At 48.6% G+C, this 17,790-nt stretch overlaps 1 protein-coding gene and 1 long non-coding RNA gene across 2 annotated transcripts in view; both read left to right on the top strand.

Annotated features, from left to right (window-relative positions):
- Positions 1-15,952, top strand: part of LOC133397008 (plexin-B2-like) — a 37,775-nt gene extending 21,823 nt beyond the window's left edge. Inside the window, exons 9-43 of the mRNA XM_061667376.1 lie at positions 195-329; positions 1,206-1,306; positions 1,435-1,561; positions 1,635-1,797; positions 2,779-2,890; positions 3,132-3,243; positions 3,387-3,488; positions 3,692-3,787; positions 4,126-4,213; positions 4,569-4,732; positions 4,871-5,019; positions 5,362-5,491; positions 6,597-6,733; positions 6,836-7,018; positions 7,097-7,208; positions 7,322-7,537; positions 8,855-8,938; positions 9,685-9,780; positions 9,854-9,990; positions 10,256-10,356; positions 10,497-10,729; positions 10,994-11,175; positions 11,294-11,360; positions 12,057-12,203; positions 12,549-12,626; positions 12,710-12,788; positions 12,853-12,953; positions 13,024-13,105; positions 13,186-13,337; positions 13,477-13,637; positions 13,760-13,907; positions 13,977-14,041; positions 14,111-14,186; positions 14,262-14,336; positions 14,425-15,952. Coding sequence (XP_061523360.1) covers positions 195-329; positions 1,206-1,306; positions 1,435-1,561; positions 1,635-1,797; positions 2,779-2,890; positions 3,132-3,243; positions 3,387-3,488; positions 3,692-3,787; positions 4,126-4,213; positions 4,569-4,732; positions 4,871-5,019; positions 5,362-5,491; positions 6,597-6,733; positions 6,836-7,018; positions 7,097-7,208; positions 7,322-7,537; positions 8,855-8,938; positions 9,685-9,780; positions 9,854-9,990; positions 10,256-10,356; positions 10,497-10,729; positions 10,994-11,175; positions 11,294-11,360; positions 12,057-12,203; positions 12,549-12,626; positions 12,710-12,788; positions 12,853-12,953; positions 13,024-13,105; positions 13,186-13,337; positions 13,477-13,637; positions 13,760-13,907; positions 13,977-14,041; positions 14,111-14,186; positions 14,262-14,336; positions 14,425-14,529 — 4,296 coding nt within the window. The 3' untranslated portion in view covers positions 14,530-15,952. The remainder of the gene's footprint in view (positions 1-194; positions 330-1,205; positions 1,307-1,434; positions 1,562-1,634; positions 1,798-2,778; positions 2,891-3,131; positions 3,244-3,386; positions 3,489-3,691; positions 3,788-4,125; positions 4,214-4,568; positions 4,733-4,870; positions 5,020-5,361; positions 5,492-6,596; positions 6,734-6,835; positions 7,019-7,096; positions 7,209-7,321; positions 7,538-8,854; positions 8,939-9,684; positions 9,781-9,853; positions 9,991-10,255; positions 10,357-10,496; positions 10,730-10,993; positions 11,176-11,293; positions 11,361-12,056; positions 12,204-12,548; positions 12,627-12,709; positions 12,789-12,852; positions 12,954-13,023; positions 13,106-13,185; positions 13,338-13,476; positions 13,638-13,759; positions 13,908-13,976; positions 14,042-14,110; positions 14,187-14,261; positions 14,337-14,424) is intronic.
- Positions 15,953-16,073: 121 nt separating this feature from the next.
- On the top strand, positions 16,074-17,776 carry LOC133397351 (uncharacterized). The gene is made up of 3 exons (XR_009767595.1): positions 16,074-16,135; positions 16,419-16,887; positions 17,054-17,776. It is a non-coding gene; the product is annotated as an uncharacterized LOC133397351 (long non-coding RNA).
- Positions 17,777-17,790: the final 14 nt, after the last annotated feature.

Here is a 17,790-nt window from a genome sequence, read left to right as displayed (position 1 = left end):
TACGCATGCCACAGTTTGAGAATCACTGATGTAGTGGAGTTGTCGATATCCGTCGCTGCCACAGATAGATGAAGATAGATTATTTGTAGTCAATCATTCAGAATTTCCCAACCAATTCAGTGAAATGTGATTATTCATTGATGGAGCAAATAAAGTGGAAATCAAGGAAGTGTTTGGGCTTGTTTGGTTTCTAGGTGCTCAAGTTGCATCTGTCAGCCCACCCGGAGGTTTACGGCCGGGCGTCGGGCGCGGCGACGGGCGACAAAGTCAACAAGGATTTGCTGCTGGATGCTCAGCTGCAGCACTTGTACATCACCAGCGAGAAGAAGGTGCATCCATTTATCATGTGCGCGACGGCGCTTTTGATTTCCTCTTGATCGTTTGCGAAGACGACAACCAACGTTCGTCTGCGTTAGCGCGCGGGAGGCGCTCATTGATTTGTTCCCGTCCTCATCTGTCAGCCTCGAATTTGTCCTGTCGCTCAGGTGAAGCACGTGTCATTGATACACAAGTGAATGAGTTGGAAAGCGCTCGCAGAGGACGCGTGTGGCAACACACAAACGCAGAACCTGGCCAATTTCCTGGGCTTTTTAAAACAAATACGAAATAGTTCTTTTAAAGATATTGTTTTAAATTCCATGTAATTCAATTATAATTAAGTGAAGTATTATTAAAAAATAAATATGTTTTTATTTTTACAAATATATTTTTCCAATGAATTACAAATATCGAATTAAATAACTCCATAAAAAATTGATGAAGATTTTCACTCAATACATTTTCGGGGAAAAAAAACACTAAATGAATGCGCCGAATAAAAATCAATAAAATAATTCATCTGCATTTAGTTACAATTAATTCACTTATAATTAACTGACCAATTATTTCATTTAAAAAGTGTGAGATGTAAAATACACACTTTTTATTCTTATATACAATAAATCAATTATTTCATGATAGAAATCCACATGAAATTCGTAAATACGCATCCTTTAATTCACCAATTTTTAATTTAAAAAAAAGAATGAACACAAATGTTCCTTTAATAAAAGGTATTTCATGTTTAATATGTTATTATATTTAATTTACTTCAATAAAATGAAAACCAAAATAAAAACAGCTCAAATAAAGCACCAAATATGACAGGACTCTCGATAATAATAAAAAAAAAAACGGCGCGCGTTATCCCGAGCATCTTCGTGCAGATCACCAAGGTTCCGGTGCAGTCGTGCCACCTGAAGAAGGACTGCCCGTCCTGCATGGCCCTCAAGGATCCCTACTGTGGCTGGTGTGTGCTGGAGGGAAGGTAACGTGTTCCATTATATGGCCGTCAAGTCTCTTATTTTAAGCATTTCAGATGTGTTCACGCAAATGTCACGAAACGAGGTCCCCCGGAAGAATGCGTGAGGGTTGAACTTGCTGCTTTGGTGGCAGGTGCGCCAGGAAGCAGGAGTGCAGCAGGTGGACGGAGGAGAACACGTGGCTGTGGTCCCCCAACCAGCAGTGCGTGGAGATCCAGGCCTTCGAGCCGCCCAACCTCAGCTGCCACAAGACGCAGCAGGTACGCCGTGTTCGGCGAAAACCAGATTTCGAAGAAAAAAAAAAAACCAACCTTCTGACTTTGCGTCTTCCAGGTGGACATCAGCATTCCGGCGCTGCCCAGACTCAGGCAGTCGGACCGGCTGCACTGCCTGTTCGACGACTCGCCCAGCCGCGCCGTGGCGGCGGGCAGCCCGGCCGTCGTCACCTGCTCCTTGCCGGACCCCGCCGAGATCCCGGCCACTCCCGAGCGGCGAGGTGAAGCCGGCGGCCCGAACGGAGTGCGCGACTTAGCCTTAGAATCGGAAGCGATCTGCTCAAGTCGTCCGAAGGCGGACGAAATGTTCCGGCCTCCCAAAAATACAACAACAGAAGCATTTTGTCTTTTTCATAGGAAAAATAACACTCCATACTATTGCGCTATAGAAAAACATAGAGTAATGACAATCAAGTCGATTAAACAATTTTCAATTCAATTCAACGGATATTGTAATGCGAGTGTGAATGGTTGTTTGTTTTTATGCGCCCTGGGATTGGCTGGCGACCAGTTCAGGGTGTACCCCGCCTCTCGCCCGAAGATAGCTGGGATAGACGCCGGCACGCCCGCGGCACAGAAAACGGATGGATGGCTGCATCAATGGATATTGTGCCGCTCCTTCTGGAGTGCGTGCCTTGGCCACCTGGGGCAGTATAATACAAACATGCAGCTGTACGGTGGACTGGGCTGGAGTGTGAATAGCCAAAATATGCGGATAATTCACGTCCCATTCAAATCGGTTTGAGGGGGAAACCCAAAATATTCTAGAAGAAGCGGGGATAAGCCGCCAATAAGTGATTCCGGGGTCGGTTCCCCACAAAAAAGACAAAAGAAAATCGAAAAAACAGAAAAGAAATTGGAAACAAATCCACGGATGAGTGAATCCACGGATGCCGAATCGCGAATATGCGGGGATCCACTGCATCCTGACACGTTTGCAGCGCCTCGGTAAGCTGCAGTCAAATCTGTCGCTCTTCGCAGCGGATAGAAATGTATCTCATCGATGTGTTGCTGTACCGTTTTGCAAATATCTCTCGCTTAAAGGTTTTGGGGTTTTTCGTTTTGTTTTGCACAGTTTGTTCGGATTGAGCTAAGGGAATCTACCGGCTGGAAAAACATCAGTTGGTTGATACGATACATAAGTGTGTGTGTGTGTGTGTGTGTGTGTGTGTGTGTGTGTGCGCGCGCGCGCACGTGTCCAGACTACGTGTCGGTGGCGGTGAAAGTTGTGGTGAACGACAGAATCGTGGTGACGTCGGGAGAATATCACTTCTACAACTGTGCCGCGACAGTCAGGAAGAATCCCAACACACCGTAAGACGCACGCTCGCAAAACTCACAAAAATACATCCACATCTGTGCCTTTCTGTGACTGCTCCAGTCTCTCTGTTGCCGACGGCGTGGAAAGCAAAGACCGGAAGAGTCACAGAAAGGCATACAAGCGTACTCGGTCGCTTCATGTTGGAGACGAGCCAGTTGTGCATTTGAGGTTCATGCTGAATTGTGTTTTGCGAATGAACAGTCTCGTTGTGCGTTTTGTGTGTGCGTACGCCAGGTGTATTTCGTGCGTGACCAGCGAGTGGGGCTGCCAGTGGAACGCTCGCGAGCACCGATGCAGCGACACGGACGCCGCCGTGGACGGGAGTCACGTCATCAAACCGCAACAGGTTCAACCTCGCGTCCTTATTATTTCGCCATAAACACTCGCGCTCGTAATACACGCAATACGACCGACGTACTAGAGTACTTGCCGTTAACGTGTGAACGCGTGGCGGACGTTGACGGAACGTTGTGCTCGTGTCTGTCCAAGCCGGAGCGCTGTCCTCAGTTCGGGTCTCCGCAGCCGCTGCTGATCCCCGCGGGCTTCGAGGTTCCCATCAGCTTCCAGGGCAGAAATCTCGACATCTACTCGGTGAGGACGGGATTCAGTCACCCGCAACGAGCTTGCGCACGATTTGGGGCCGCCGCCATGCTGGGGTTTTTTTTTTTTTTTTGTTTGAAACGCTTGGATATTTCATACTCATGACAATAACGGATGTGATTGAAAGTCCTTATGGAGTGAATTTCTGTCATGGGTTAAAAACTGCGCTAATCGATGCGTGGCGTTGCGTTCAGGGTCGCCGGTTCGTGATGGGCACAGAGCTGATGAAGCGGACCGAGGAGGAGGTGACGCAGGAGCGCGGCTCCGACTTTAAGTTCCGAGGCTACAAGGTAACAAACAAACTGCTCCCGAAGTTCCTCAGCTTTGATTTGAACCTCCGTCAATTTCGCTCGGTTGACATTCACGTTTAAATGAAAGTCAACACACCCTCTATATTGACATTTCTTCCAGCGTGAAAATAATTTGCATTCTTATTCTGCATAGTTTTTATTATTTATTTATTTATTTATTTTTTACATGAAAAGTAAATGGTAGCGTGACAGCGCCCCCCTGTGGGTTAAAACCGCTAAAGGCGTTCCCACTCAGTTGTTTTCCTCACTTGAGTTTCTTTCCCCAAATCTCAGTGATGCATTGTTTTTAAGATTGTTTTTTGCGTGCGTGTGTGCAGTTTTCGTACGACAAGCAGCAGGAAGTGAACGTCTCCTTCCACGTCATCGAACGCGACACCGAGCGCAAGATTGACAGCACGCTCACGGGTTCGTAGTGCAGGACGGGACCGAGCATGGACCGTATGCCATAAAATACGAAAATATCAGCAAAATCACACATGCAATGACATTTTTGCATTGATTGTATTGTCTTAACTTATCATTAAATGAAGTATAAATAACGTTCATGAGAATGAATTGTTTCATTATTGTTATCATTAACTATGGACGGATATATTCATTTTTGTTTTGTCTTCATGGATCTCATGAAATCATTTCATTTCCATTCCCCAACAAAATAGTAGTTTTGATGTTTTGCATCCACCTTTGACATACATGTGGCTGTTTATTAATAATAATAATAATAATAACATTCGAATGTACTGCTGCTAATTTGTTGCAGTGGTTTTGTACAACTGCTCGGTGGGCAGAGACGACTGCAGCTTGTGCAAACACGCCGACGCCAAGTACGAGTGCGTGTGGTGCTCCGCCCCGCAGGCGTGCGTCTACCGACGACTGTGCCCGGCGCCGGCGCCCGCCTCGTGCCCCCGGCCGCAAATTACCGACGTAAGACGCCCCGTCTTGTCTTTTTAACGGGGTTTCCTTGCCGTTGGAGCATTTCTTCCACATCTTACTGGCGGCGAGCACGCCGGTCGAGCCGCAGACTAACACGTGCGGACGGTTGTGGAACTTGCGGCCGTTCAGATCATTCCTCGCTTCGGGCCGCTGAACGGCAACATCTCGGTGACTATCAAAGGTTCCGACATGGGCGTCAAGAAGGACGACATCAAGAGGATCAGCGTGGCCGGCGTCGCGTGTCGACACCTGCCGCACAAATACTCCGTCTCCACCAGGTGACGCAGATCGAAAAAGTCCACACACTCCTGTCAAATGCCAGCTTTTGGGGATAGAACTAAAAGAATTTTCACCCTCAATCGGACCGATAAGCTGTACAACTGAATTGTAAAAAAACAAAACAAAAGACTGAGATAATGTGGTTGCGCAAGTGCGCACACCCTTATAACCGGTGATGTGGCTATGACGACATTTCTGTTCCCACATCTATCCACGGTATATGCATTTACTGTATCTATCATCCAGCTAGATTCATTCACGCCACTGCTCTCCGTACATCTTTGAAGGCATTGTAGCAAAAGTACAAGTTGTTTTATGTGGGCTTTTTTTTTGTCCGTCAGCGTGGTGTGCGAGATCGGGCCGGCCAAGCGGCCGCCTTCCGACCTCCCGGTGGAGTCGAGCGACGGCGTGGTGGAGGTGGAAGTGGAAGGAGAGCGGACGGGGAGGTCTCAGGTGGTCTTCACCTATCGCGTAAGTGGAAGGATGTCGTCGTGCCAAAGTGCAAAGGGTCATCCGAATTCAGGTCAAAGTGCTCGAGCGGGCTTTTGCGCCTAATTGAAGCAAAGCGCTGCTGACGAAACGACTGACGAAACGTCACCGCGGGGCTGAATGCCAATTTGCGCATTTACGTTTCATTTCTTTTACTAACAAAGCAGCAGCAGCGAGCTGTCAAAAGCAAAGAATCATAAATGCGCAACTAAAGTCATTCGCCTGATGATTTATTGTAGATCATCAAATATTTAATTTGCATGCATTATTATTAAGATAAATCCTCATTTACATCATCAAGAGTCCTGTAATATTTGCTGCTTCTATTTTTTCCCCCCAACATTCTAAAAAATAAATTTCTTTATTTTTCATGAATTTTCTTTTCCGCTTCTCCTCACGCGGGTCGCCCGTCCCAGCTATCTTCGGGCGGGAGGCCGGGTACACACTGGACCGGTCGCCAGCCAATCGCAGGGCTTCATGTCTCATTATTGAAAATAATCGCATTAAAATATAAAATAAGCAGTTTGACTTAAAAATTTCACCATTTTTTAAATTTATTTTATAAACAAATTATTGTATTTCTTCATTTTTATTTTAATAATTTTCATTCATTTATGCAGTTGTAAATAAAAAAAAATAAAATGATTTCATAAATGGCAATTGTTTAATTCATTGAATAAAAATGTTATTTTATATATTTAACATCAAGATTACTCTAAAATTTCCAGCATCATTTTAGCTTTTTTTCCCCTGAAATTAAAATTCATTTTTATTCATTTGTCCCATTATTGTAACTAAAGAAATAGTCAAACAATTCTACATTTATTCATTGTATTCAATAAATGGTTATTAGTAACATACAAATGGGAATTATTAAATAAATATATATATATATATATATATATATATTTTTTTTTAATCTTGACCCATTTTATAATTCAAGACTATTCATTAAAAAACAAAAAAAACAAAAATTGGATATTTTTTAGCTCAAGGTGCAACCATCCAGTTTCGAACAAAAGATGAAGTGACACGTGAGAACGGGAGGGGGAAGAAAAACCAAAAATTCAGTTTGGATTTTGTCCAGGACCCCAAACCGAACGCCGTGCAGCCCGGCAAAGGTCCGGCCGCCGGCGGGACCGTCATCACCATCGACGGGCAGGCACTGGACACGGCCACCAAAGATGATGTCACCGTGTCAGTGGGCGGAGTTCCGTGTCAAGTGTAAGCCACCCGCCGTGTATTGCACGCAAAAGTTGACGAGAAACAAATGGATGCACTTCAAGTTGTACTTTAGCGAAGACCCGTTTTTGTGCGCTTGTTCAGCCTTTCGTTCGGCGAGCGGATCACGTGTAAGACGGGAAAGTACACCGGACAGAAGGTTCCGTCGGACGTGCTGCCGGTGAAGGTCAACTACGGGCAGGACACCAGCAAGGAGGTGACGGCCGCCTTCCAGTACGCCGAGAACCCCAAGATCAGCGGCTACGCCCCCAAGTCCAGCTTCGTGTGGTACGCCTGGGCCACGTCGGAAAACGCTCGACGCCGTGCGTCGCCGCTGACCTCTTTGTTGTCGTCGTTCGTGTTCAGCGGCGGGCGACGGATTGCGGTGACGGGAAACGGCTTCGACCTGATCCAGAGGGCCAGCTTGAGGGTGGTGCCCGCCTTGGATGACTTCTCGCAAGACAGCACGTCCGTGGAGGTGGGCGGCCTTCGTCCGTCCATACGTTTATTTCATCCACCTGCGCGCCGCCCATCTTCCGTCCATCCCCTCAAAGTGTGACACGACGTCGGTTCGTACGCGTTCGTTTCCAGTTTGTGCAGGAATCGGTGAGCAAGAACGACAGCGTGGTGGAGTTCCTGTCGCCGGCGGTGGTCTGGAGCGACAGCCGCTCGCTGCGCACCGTCCTGCTGCTGGACAACATGACGCAGGAGCTCAAGACCTTCACCTACCACCCGGACCCCACCTTCAACGAGCTCTCCAAAACCGTCATCACCGAGACCGGCGTCATCAGCGTCATCATCGTCACCGTGAGCGCCGCCTCACTCTCGCCTACTCGGAATTCTTAGTCGACTACCGAACAAACGATCCCTTTCGAGCACACTCGTCGAGCTCCCGGCCCGCGCGGCAATTTCGTCCGGCCCGCGGGATCGCTTTGAAATCGGCGTGACGACGGCATCGGCCAAACGTGTGCACGTAATTCTGCTTTGTCTAAACGACACAGTACTCTGCGTCGGGGGTGTGGGGATACGACAGTCGGCCAATCAGGTGTGACCGGTGACACTCGGTCACACGGCGCCGGGGATCGATCCCGCGCCGCCGCTGCGTCTTGCGTTAGGAGACGAGAACGCTGACCGCCGTGCTGAAGGCGCGATCGGAGAGCGACGTTTCCTAACATACGTGAGCAGAGCCTAGCTTGTCATTCGCTATTATTATTATTCTTGTTTTCTGTGAAGTTTGCAGTAAATCTCATGATGCGCTCGCTCTCAGCGTGACCCGGAAGACCGGTTTGTTGGTTAAAGCGAACTAGCTTAGTTAGCTCGGCGACAACCGTCGTAGTTACGAACTCAAAAATCACCGGATGATGGCAACTTCAACAAGCGCCGGCGATCATACACGAAATGACTTCGGATATTGACAATATTTGGTGTTGTTGGCAAAGTATTTTGTGAAAATATCAATGAGTCTCTCAAGCAACGACCGCTGCCGACGTCGCCGTTAGCTCGTGCCGTAAAACTTTGCTCATCTTCCTGGGGTCCGCGTATTAATAATATCTTAGTGCACCACATAGTGTATTGATATACAGTCGTTTCACATGATTCGTTGATACAGCAGATACTCAAACTTCAGTCGAACAAGTCAACGACAACACAAAAGACGCCAATGAATAATTTGATATGAGAGCAAATGCAACTTGTCCCCAATGAAAAGAGTGTTAAGTAGATATCAGAAAACCAAATAGCAGGCGTGTCAAACTCGCAGCCCCCGCGGGGGCCACCGAAGCAAATCATTTGCGTCACCTTCCGTGATTCTTGCCAAAATCTGGACCAAAATTTCACATTGTAATATGTCATAAATCATAAACGTTGAGATATTGCAAACATTTTGTTTTTTGTGACCAAAGCCCTTTTTACAGCAACTTGAACAATAGTTGAGAAACTTTTTTTTTTTTTAATTTCTGATTTGAAAACTAGTTAGCCATCATTTTTGTTGTGTATATAAAACACAATGATGTATATGGTTTCATAACGACCCGCACTATGGTTCGCCTTGTTTATGAACGGTGGCATATAAAGAGAAGAAAAAAACGGACTCCCCGTCGTTGACGCTCTTCTCTTCGGCCGCAGGGTCGAGGCTTCGCCAAGGCCATGACGGCCGGAGAGGCGCGGGCGTTTGTCGGGGACGCTTCGTGTAACGTCACCATACTTCAGGTAAGAGCGCGCTCGGACGTCTCCTTGGAAATAGAAATACTTCCCATTTGAAGTTTACTGTAAAACGAATGTTTAACCAAACACACAAAGGTCCGCTACCTTATGGCGAACACGTAATGTGACTTGCAGTAGACCAGCTCACAAAATTTGCATCAATGTTGTGGCGGTTAAAAACCCATAAATCAGGAATATTCAAAAACAATAGTCGCAGGCATATATTGTATTCCGACTGAAAAACAAATTACATTGCTGTCGATTCGTCGCAACGGTCTTCTTCGTGTCTTTTCGTCCGATGTACAAACCTGCCCCACACAGTCCCGCGGTAGTCACGTTACTTAGCTGTACTAAAACATTCACAATCGCCTCCTTTTTATGTTGAATGGTCCCAAAAGCGGTCGAGGAAACTTCCACGCGTGACCAGCTAGCTAAACTGTTCAATGAGCGAACCTGTCTTTGGGAGTTTTGGAGTGGCGGGTAAAGTTCCACGTCGCCAGTCGCAAGCCGTGCGGGTCGCCGTCCTCTTTTGAAAGACTTTATCGACAGCGTCATCCATAAATGCAACTTTTCGTGATGACACTCGTGCGTCGTCTGCACGTCTGTCGAAATAGTAGACGACGTATATTTACACCACACTGTGGAGTATATACTTTACTTGTATTTTCTGTCTTGTCGTCGTGACGTGTGTAATGACAAAAAAGTGTATGTCATCGAAATATGTGAAGTCGCCCCCTTGTGGATATGTTCAGGATGACAAGTTGATCCTGGACGCGCCGTCGTCTCGGCCCCGAGCCGGATCCCGACGCCAACGCCGAGACGCCGCCAACGACCCGCTGAAGTTGGTGGTAAACACGCACACCCGCGCGCGCACGTTCGCCCGGTTCTGCGCGTAGCGTTTGACGCGGCGCGGTCGTCCAGGTGAAGTTCGGCCACGGCGAGTGGGCGGTGGGCTCCGTCTACTACGTGTGGAAGGACGACATCCCGCTGGCCGTCGTCATCCCCGCCGTCATCGTGCCCATGCTGCTCTTCATCGCCGCGTCAGTCTACTGCTACAGGTGAGAAGCGCCGCCGAAAGCAATGATTTCATAGGCAGCTTGAGGTCCACAAACTGATGCGCTCAAAAAGGACGAGCACACGTGACTAGCGGGGAAAATCTGCCCGCTCATTGACAACCGAGCTTCCGCATGTTGCGGATTGTTCTAGTAATAGTCAGGAATTGTCTTACTAGCGAGGACAGAGAGCGTACTAGTACCTGAACCGTAAGCCGGCTCTCGAGGATACGGAACAAACGCTCAAAGTTGTCTCCGCGGCGGGCCGCAGGAGGAAGAGTCGGCAGGCCGAACGCGAGTACGAGAAGGTGAAACATCAGCTGGAGAACCTGGAGGAGAGCGTCAGGGATCGATGCAAGAAGGAGTTCACGGGTCAGCTTCACACGCCGTACTTGACGTTACGTTCCACGACTTCACATTTAGCGCATGAGCGGCACCCGTCGTCCTTCGCGTCTTTGCTTCAATCTACTTTTCTGCTTTCCTTCCTTTCTTTCATCTTCCGTCGGGTTCAGACCTGATGATCGAGATGGAGGACCACACCAGCGAGCCGAGCGAGGCCCGCATCCCCTTCCTGGACTACAAGACGTACACGGAGCGCAACCTGTTCCTGCCCTCCGAGGACGGCGCCGGCGCCGCCCCGGTGGCGACGGGCCGCCTGCGCATCCCGGAGTCCCGCAGGGCCATCGTGGCTCAGGCCCTCAACCAGTTCTCCAACCTGCTCAACAGCAAGCCCTTCCTCATCAACGTGAGGACGCGCTCCCGCTCGCGAACCGAGCTTCGGAAACGAGGGGAGGCTCGGAAATGAGGCTTTTAGCCTCCGTTGGGGTTCTAAGCCGGGGTTAGGCGTAGGCCAAGTTATTTTCAAACCTTAACCCGGGTTTAAAAGCTTCATTTCAAACCCTTACCCTTGTTTGAAACTCTTACACCACATTTAAAGCCCCTAAGCTCTGCTGTGATGTCAAAAGGACGGCGGGATTGAGGTGGTTCTCTTTCGTCCGTATCGTCGCAGTTCATCCACACGCTGGAGAGCCGACCCGACTTCAACGCGCGCGCGCGCGGCGATTTCGCCTCCCTCCTGACGGTGGCGCTGCACGGCAAGCTGGTCTACTACACCGACATCACGCGGACGCTGCTCCTGGAGCTCATGGACGAGCACGTGCACAACAAGAACCCCAAGCTCATGCTCAGGAGGTCAGCGAGCGCCCGCCGCACCCGAGACCGCACACGCGTTCTGATTGGTTGTCATTTTATCGTTTTGCCCAAACAATGCAACAAAAACCTCCAAATGTTTTGCTTGTCGGTCCTGAAGGTCGGAGACGGTGGTGGAGAGGATGCTGTGTAACTGGATGTCCGTCTGCCTCTACCAGTTCCTCAGGGTGAAGCGCGTGCACACACACACACACGCATGCACTTCGTGTTAGCACCTTAGCACATACAGTAAACAACAAAAGTGAGCACAACCCTTCAATTTTTGTCAATATTGTCAATGACACTTTGCTACAATGTCAAGTGTGCAGCTTGTATAAGTCAACACAAAGACATCGATGTCGAAACTGCTGGCAACAAAAGTGAGTGCACCCCTAAGAGAAAATGTCCAAATGAATCGATACTTTATTCATCCACATGGGAAATTCAGTGTTCCGGTCGTCTCCACAATGCAAAGCAAGTACTCCTACTGTTCAAGACATCCAAAATATTCCATATTAAATCTGTTGTTACAGCTGCAATTGTTTGTGTGCTCTATAAATAAAGCTGAGTGGACATTAGATATTTTTAAGATTACTTATTATTATTATATTTTAAAACAGGACAAAAATAAGTGTCATTGATATCATTTCAAACAGTCCAATTGGGCCCATTCAGCCATTTTCCCTCCCTGAAGGTCATAGGTCATTGCGACTGTCGCGATGTCATCACAATCGCGTCCCAATCTGGCGGTGACATCGTGTCAATCGTCAGACCGAAACCCTATTGAGCATCTGTGGCGCATGTGACATTCACTCGGGGGTCGACTCACTTTTGTTGCCGGCAGCCGAGACGTCGTTTCATGGTGTTCGGCGTCGGTGTTGCAGGACAGCGCCGGCGAGCCGCTGTACAAGCTCTTCAAAGCGCTGAAGCATCAGGTGGAGAAAGGACCGGTGGACGCCAAGGCGAAGAAGGCCAAATACACGCTGAACGACACGGGGCTGCTGGGAGACGACGTGGAGTATTCCGTACTGGTCGGTCCTCAAAACACACACACATTTATTTGCCACTGTCAAGCTGACGCACAAAACCAAAGAGAATTCGTTCTTGTATCGTGAAACACCAAAATGCTCAAGCAAACCACATAATAGCAAAGGTTTGCAAAAGCTTAATGCTAACATAGTGTGAAATGCCATAGACGGGCTAGCATAGATGTTGCGGTAGTTCAAAACCTTGGTTTTATAGACTTTAGGAAGTTTTTTTTTCCTTTATGGTTGTTTGATCGTATTGTGGTATTGCGCAAATAAATAAATCCATTAAAGAAGGATAAAAATCACATATCAGGAGCATTTTTTGTTGTTGTTGTTTTTTTGCATCAGACCCTGCAGGTTTTGGTGCACGGGGAAGGCCCAGATGTGACGCCTGTTAAGGTGCTCAACTGTGACACCATTTCTCAGGTGACGGATTTATAGATTAGACTTGATTTGAGTTGTCGCTTTTGTTTCATTGATTGACTTCTTTCGATTCTTCCACCGCGCAGGTCAAAGAGAAAATCATTGATCAAGTCTACAGGAATCTTCCGTACTCACAGAGACCAAAAGTGGAAAGCGTGGCGCTAGGTAACAGCAAACACACGTGCGCACAGATCGATGTGTTTTTGACCGACGGTCGCGATCGGTGCAGAGTGGCGCCCCGGCTCCACGGGTCAGATTCTGTCCGACCTTGACCTGACTTCGCAGAAGGAAGGACGCTGGAAGAGACTCAATACTTTGGCTCATTACAACGTGAGCAGCTTTTTGATGATGTCATGACAAGCACGTGACCGGCACGTGACGACTCTCTGCGGTCCTGTAGGTCCGGGACAACGCCACGCTGGTTCTGTCCAAAGTTTTGCACGCGCAGGCCTTCCACCAGCACCAAGACAGCTGCGAAGAGCGTAAGTACACACGCTGGCACGCACGCGCGCATATGTACAGTACGTTCGGATTGCGGTAGACGATGCCATGGCGCCGTCAGGAAACGCCCTGCTGGAGGACGACAACACCTTCCATCTGGTGCGAGCGGCCGACGAGCTGGACGAGGTCAAGTCCAAGCGAGGCAGCGTGAAGGACAAGTCCATGACCAAAGCCATCACCGAGATCTACCTAACGCGCCTGCTCTCCGTCAAGGTACGCGCCTCACATCCTTCTTGATATTTCGAACGCCCGACCTCACCGTGGAATAAGAGAGGCCCGCTAGCTTCACGCTAACGGATAATGCAAAAAATTAGCATCGACGTTACGATACGATTGTCGCGTGCGTTGTCAGGGCACGCTGCAGCAGTTTGTGGACGACTTCTTCCGCAGCGTGCTGTGCTCCAGCGTCGCCGTGCCGCCCGCCGTCAAGTACTTCTTCGACTTCCTGGACGAGCAGGCGCTGCGCCACGACAACGTGGACGAGGAAACGCTGCACATCTGGAAGACCAACAGGTGGGGGCGTCTTCAGGGTTGTTGTTCATGTAAATTCATCAGCGGGGGTGGGGGCGTGCATGCCCCCACCTCCCTATTGCGTTTTCTCTGTTGTGTGATATGTTTGCGTTTGCGGCGGCCAGCCTGCCGCTGCGCTTTTGGGTGAACATCCTGCGCAACCCTCACTTCATCCTGGACGTGCACGTGAACGAGGTGGTGGACGCGTCGCTGCACGTCATCGCGCAGACCTTCATGGACGCCTGCACCAAGACTGAACACAAGCTCAGCCGCGTACGGCCCGCGTCGTCACGTCGCGTCGCGTCGCGTCTGAGTCTCACGTGTCCGTTTGTTTCCTCGTAGGAGTCGCCTAGCAACAAGCTGCTGTACGCTAAGGAGATCTCCACCTACAAGAAGATGGTGGACGAGTGAGTCACACGCGCACGCACGCACGCACGCGCAAATGTTACACACTCACGCGTGTTTCCTTTGTGCAGTTACTACAAAGGAATAAGACAGATGGTTCCCGTCAGCGACCAGGACATGAACACGTACCTCGCTGAGGTGTCCCGGGTACGTGTCAGCGTTGCGCGCGTGCATGTAAAAGATAGTTTGTGTGTGTGTTGACGTCATCGCGTGTGTGCGCAGCAACACACAGACGAGCTGAACACGCAGCTGGCCTTACACCAGCTGTACCAATACGCCAGCAAGTACTACAACGTGGTGAGAACTCCAGCCGCGTTCCTTCGGCCGCCGGAGACGCGCTCATACGCTGATTGTCCATTTCTGCCATCATTCCGTGACTTTGCAGATCATCCGGTCTCTGGACGAAGACCCGGCCGCGCAGAACCGACAGCTGACGCTCCGACTGCAGCAGATCGCCGCCGCCCTGGAGAACAAAGTCACGGATCTCTGATACGCACGCCAAAACGTACGAAAGATGGCGGACAAGCATTTTTGAGACATTTTGGACCGATCGGAGCGCTCGGCGGGACGGTTTCATTTTGCCGACGTGGGACTTCCTGTGTGAGGGAGGCCTTCACGATAAGTCACAGAAAGGTGTTCACGAACCCGCCAAAAGAAAAGCGCCTCATGAAGTCACAAGATCCTGTCTGTCAGCTGGAAGACAAAACAAACATTCGTTTGACCTTTCAGAGGCTGACAAAAGACTCAATCTTGATCCTTTTTCCCGTGCACTATTTGCTCATTTTATAATAATCCTCTCTGTGGTACTTCTTGCTTGAAATGTGAAGCTTTCTTTGAAGGTTTTCTTTGTCGTTTCTGATATTCAGACGCATTTAGGAGCTCTTTACACGTTTATTTTACAGCTCGTCTCAGTCCCATATGTGATGGGGGGGGGGGGAGTAAATTGTGCACATAAAATACTCATTTGTGGCCACAAAATGTAATACCTCCCCCCCCACATCATATTCTGCGGCTGTATTTTTGTGAACTGAATGTTTGTTTTGGCCGCCATGAAGTGCCTTCAGGGGGAGCTGATCTCAAATGTGTTTGTGTACGTTGATTCTTTTCGAGGCCGTGGAAGCCTTTGAATGTAAAAAAGAAAAAGATGACGAAGAAGAAAGCGGTACTGACGTGTCACAATCTTCATTGTGGAAAAAATATTTTACAATATAGAGATGTACCCTACGCACAAATGTATAATTTGAAGTCATTAATTCGGTTTAAAGTACAAACAAAATCTATTTTCATTTCTGGACATTTTGCTGAGCAAATGGAATGCACCTTCTCCAGAAACGCTGAGTTAGGCGACTTCGTCTTGTGCATTTTTCAGGTGAAAGTGCGCTTCATTTGTGTACCCTGACATCCCAAATTGTTAATGGGAATAAGATGAGTATTTCATGTACACATTATACAGATTTCATGGCAATGAATGATTATTCACACATTTTGTGCGCACGTATTCCTATATTGTGGCCTTAATATAGTATTTAGAACAAATTAGTATTTTTTTGTGTTTCTTATACTTATTTCATTGTCTCAAATTAGTATTTTGTGTGCATGTTATACATAGTTTTTGGCCACAAATGTTGTTGCTGCAAAGTCATGTTTGGCACAAATGAGTATTTCGTGGCCACAATTTAGTATGTCGTGGCCACAAATTTGTATTTACATCTGTATTATGGCTACAATTTCTATGTTTTCCCTCCATATCATATCTGAAGCCACGGCCACTTTGACTATTTTAGGGAATAAAAGTGTTTGAAAAGAAGCAAATGGACACAAGACGCGCTTCCGCGAGCACAAATCGGCAAACCATGTGACTAAATGGCCAAGATCCTAAAAATTGCCAATAAAATAAAAGATGTTTATACAGACATGAGTGTTGCCATCTTTCATGTGATTCCAGTGGAATCATCCACTTCCTGTGTCAACACTCGCTCTGGCTTCCGCTCCTCTGGGAGTCTTCGGCTTCTCCTCCTCTTCCTCTTTCAGTGCAAACGTTGAAGAGCTGGGACGCGGAAGTTCATCAGCTCCTCTCAACGTCGACAACAACAGAGGTGAGGAAAAATCTCTCTTATATGTCATATGATCTTCATGAGGTTTTTATTGATGGTATGTCGGTACAGCCGCAATAAGTGCATTTTTGCTTCTGAATGTAGTTTTATGATCTAAGACTGTTAAGAGTCTTTAGAGCATTTCATTTTTTTATTTTACAGTAGCGTATTCCTATTAAACTTAATGCTGTTATATATAGTGTGTCATGTGACAAAGTGTCAACATAAGTTGTATGTAAAACAAAATCCATCCATCCATCCATCCATTTTCTCGTGCTTATCCGAGGTCGGTCGCGGGGGCAGTAGCTTCGACAGGGACGTCCAGACTTCCCTCTACCCAGCCACTTCATCCAGCTCTTCCGGGGGGATCCCGAGGCGTTCCCGGGCCAGCCGAAGGACGTGGTCTCTCCTGCGTGTCCCGGGTCGCCTCCCGGTGGAACGTCCCCTCCAAGGACTCCAAAAAGGGTGGGTGCTGCTGTTTGGTGCATAGGCACAAACAACACTCAGGACCCGTGCCCCCCCATCCGAAGGCGAAGGGAGGCTACCCTCTCGTCCACCGGGGTGGACCCCAGCGTACAGGCGCCGAGCCGGGGGGCAATAAGTATACCGGCTCGGGCTCCTTCCCTGCCACAGAGATGACATTCCCGCATCCCAAGAGCCAGTTTCTGTAGCCGGGATCGGATCGCCAAGGTCCCCGCCTTCGGCCGACGCCCAGCTCGCACTGCACCCGACCCCTATGACCCCTCCCGCAAGTGGTGAGCCCATGGGAAGGGGGACCCACGTTACCCTTTCGGGCTGTGCCCGGCCGGGCCACCGGTCGCTCTCCTTCGAGCCCCGCCTCCGGGCCTGGCTCTAGAGGGGGGCCCCAGTGGCCCGCGTCCGGGCAAGGGAAAACTGAGTCCATATTTTTTTCGTCATAAGGGGTCTTTCAGGCGTGCTTTGTCTGGTCCCTCACCAAGGACCTGTTTGTCACGGGTGACCCTGCCAGGGGCATAAAGCCCCAGACAACTTAGCTCCTAGGATCATTGGGACACACAAACCCCTCCACCACGATAAGGTAATGTATTGCAGGAGGGGGGAAACAGAATTACTGTTGTAGTCTCGTTATGTATTGATGATCCATTTGCTGCTGCTTCTGTCTTATAAAGCCACCAAACGTGAAAGTCTTCAATTTGATTTGTTTCATGAATTCATCAAGCTGCCAGTCATCTTTCCAAACGCTCGGACGAGGCTGCCCCAGAAGAGGAAAAGTGGAAGTGAGCCCTTTTATTATTATTACAGTGTTAACATTTTTAAATCCTTCCAATGTTCTAAAAGTGAAAATTGCGATATTGTTTGTGCTTGTGCGCATGCGCGGAAACCTCAGTGGCGTGTACGTCGCTTGCCTGTGATCGTTCCTCGCGTGCAGATTGGTTCGCTGGGAGGTGACGTCACGCACATTCGATTTATGGACTGTTCTTTTTAGTCAACACCCGCCTTCCAATAATGCGCACAAATTTCCGTCTTTTTTATTTGTATTGTTTTTACAAACTTTAGTCGTACGTCCACAGTGAACGTGAGCACACCCGAAGGCATTTGGGGGGAGGAGTTTGATGACGAATCCGGAAAAAGCGTCCTCTGTTGGTCACAAACTTTGTATTTTGTCCTACCGCTCTCAT

This window comes from Phycodurus eques, chromosome 22 (genome assembly GCF_024500275.1).
Source record: "Phycodurus eques isolate BA_2022a chromosome 22, UOR_Pequ_1.1, whole genome shotgun sequence".
In the NCBI taxonomy this organism is placed as follows: Eukaryota; Metazoa; Chordata; class Actinopteri; order Syngnathiformes; family Syngnathidae; genus Phycodurus; species Phycodurus eques.
The sequence above is the reverse complement of the archived record's forward strand: the minus strand, read 5'-3'. Positions and strand labels throughout refer to the sequence as shown.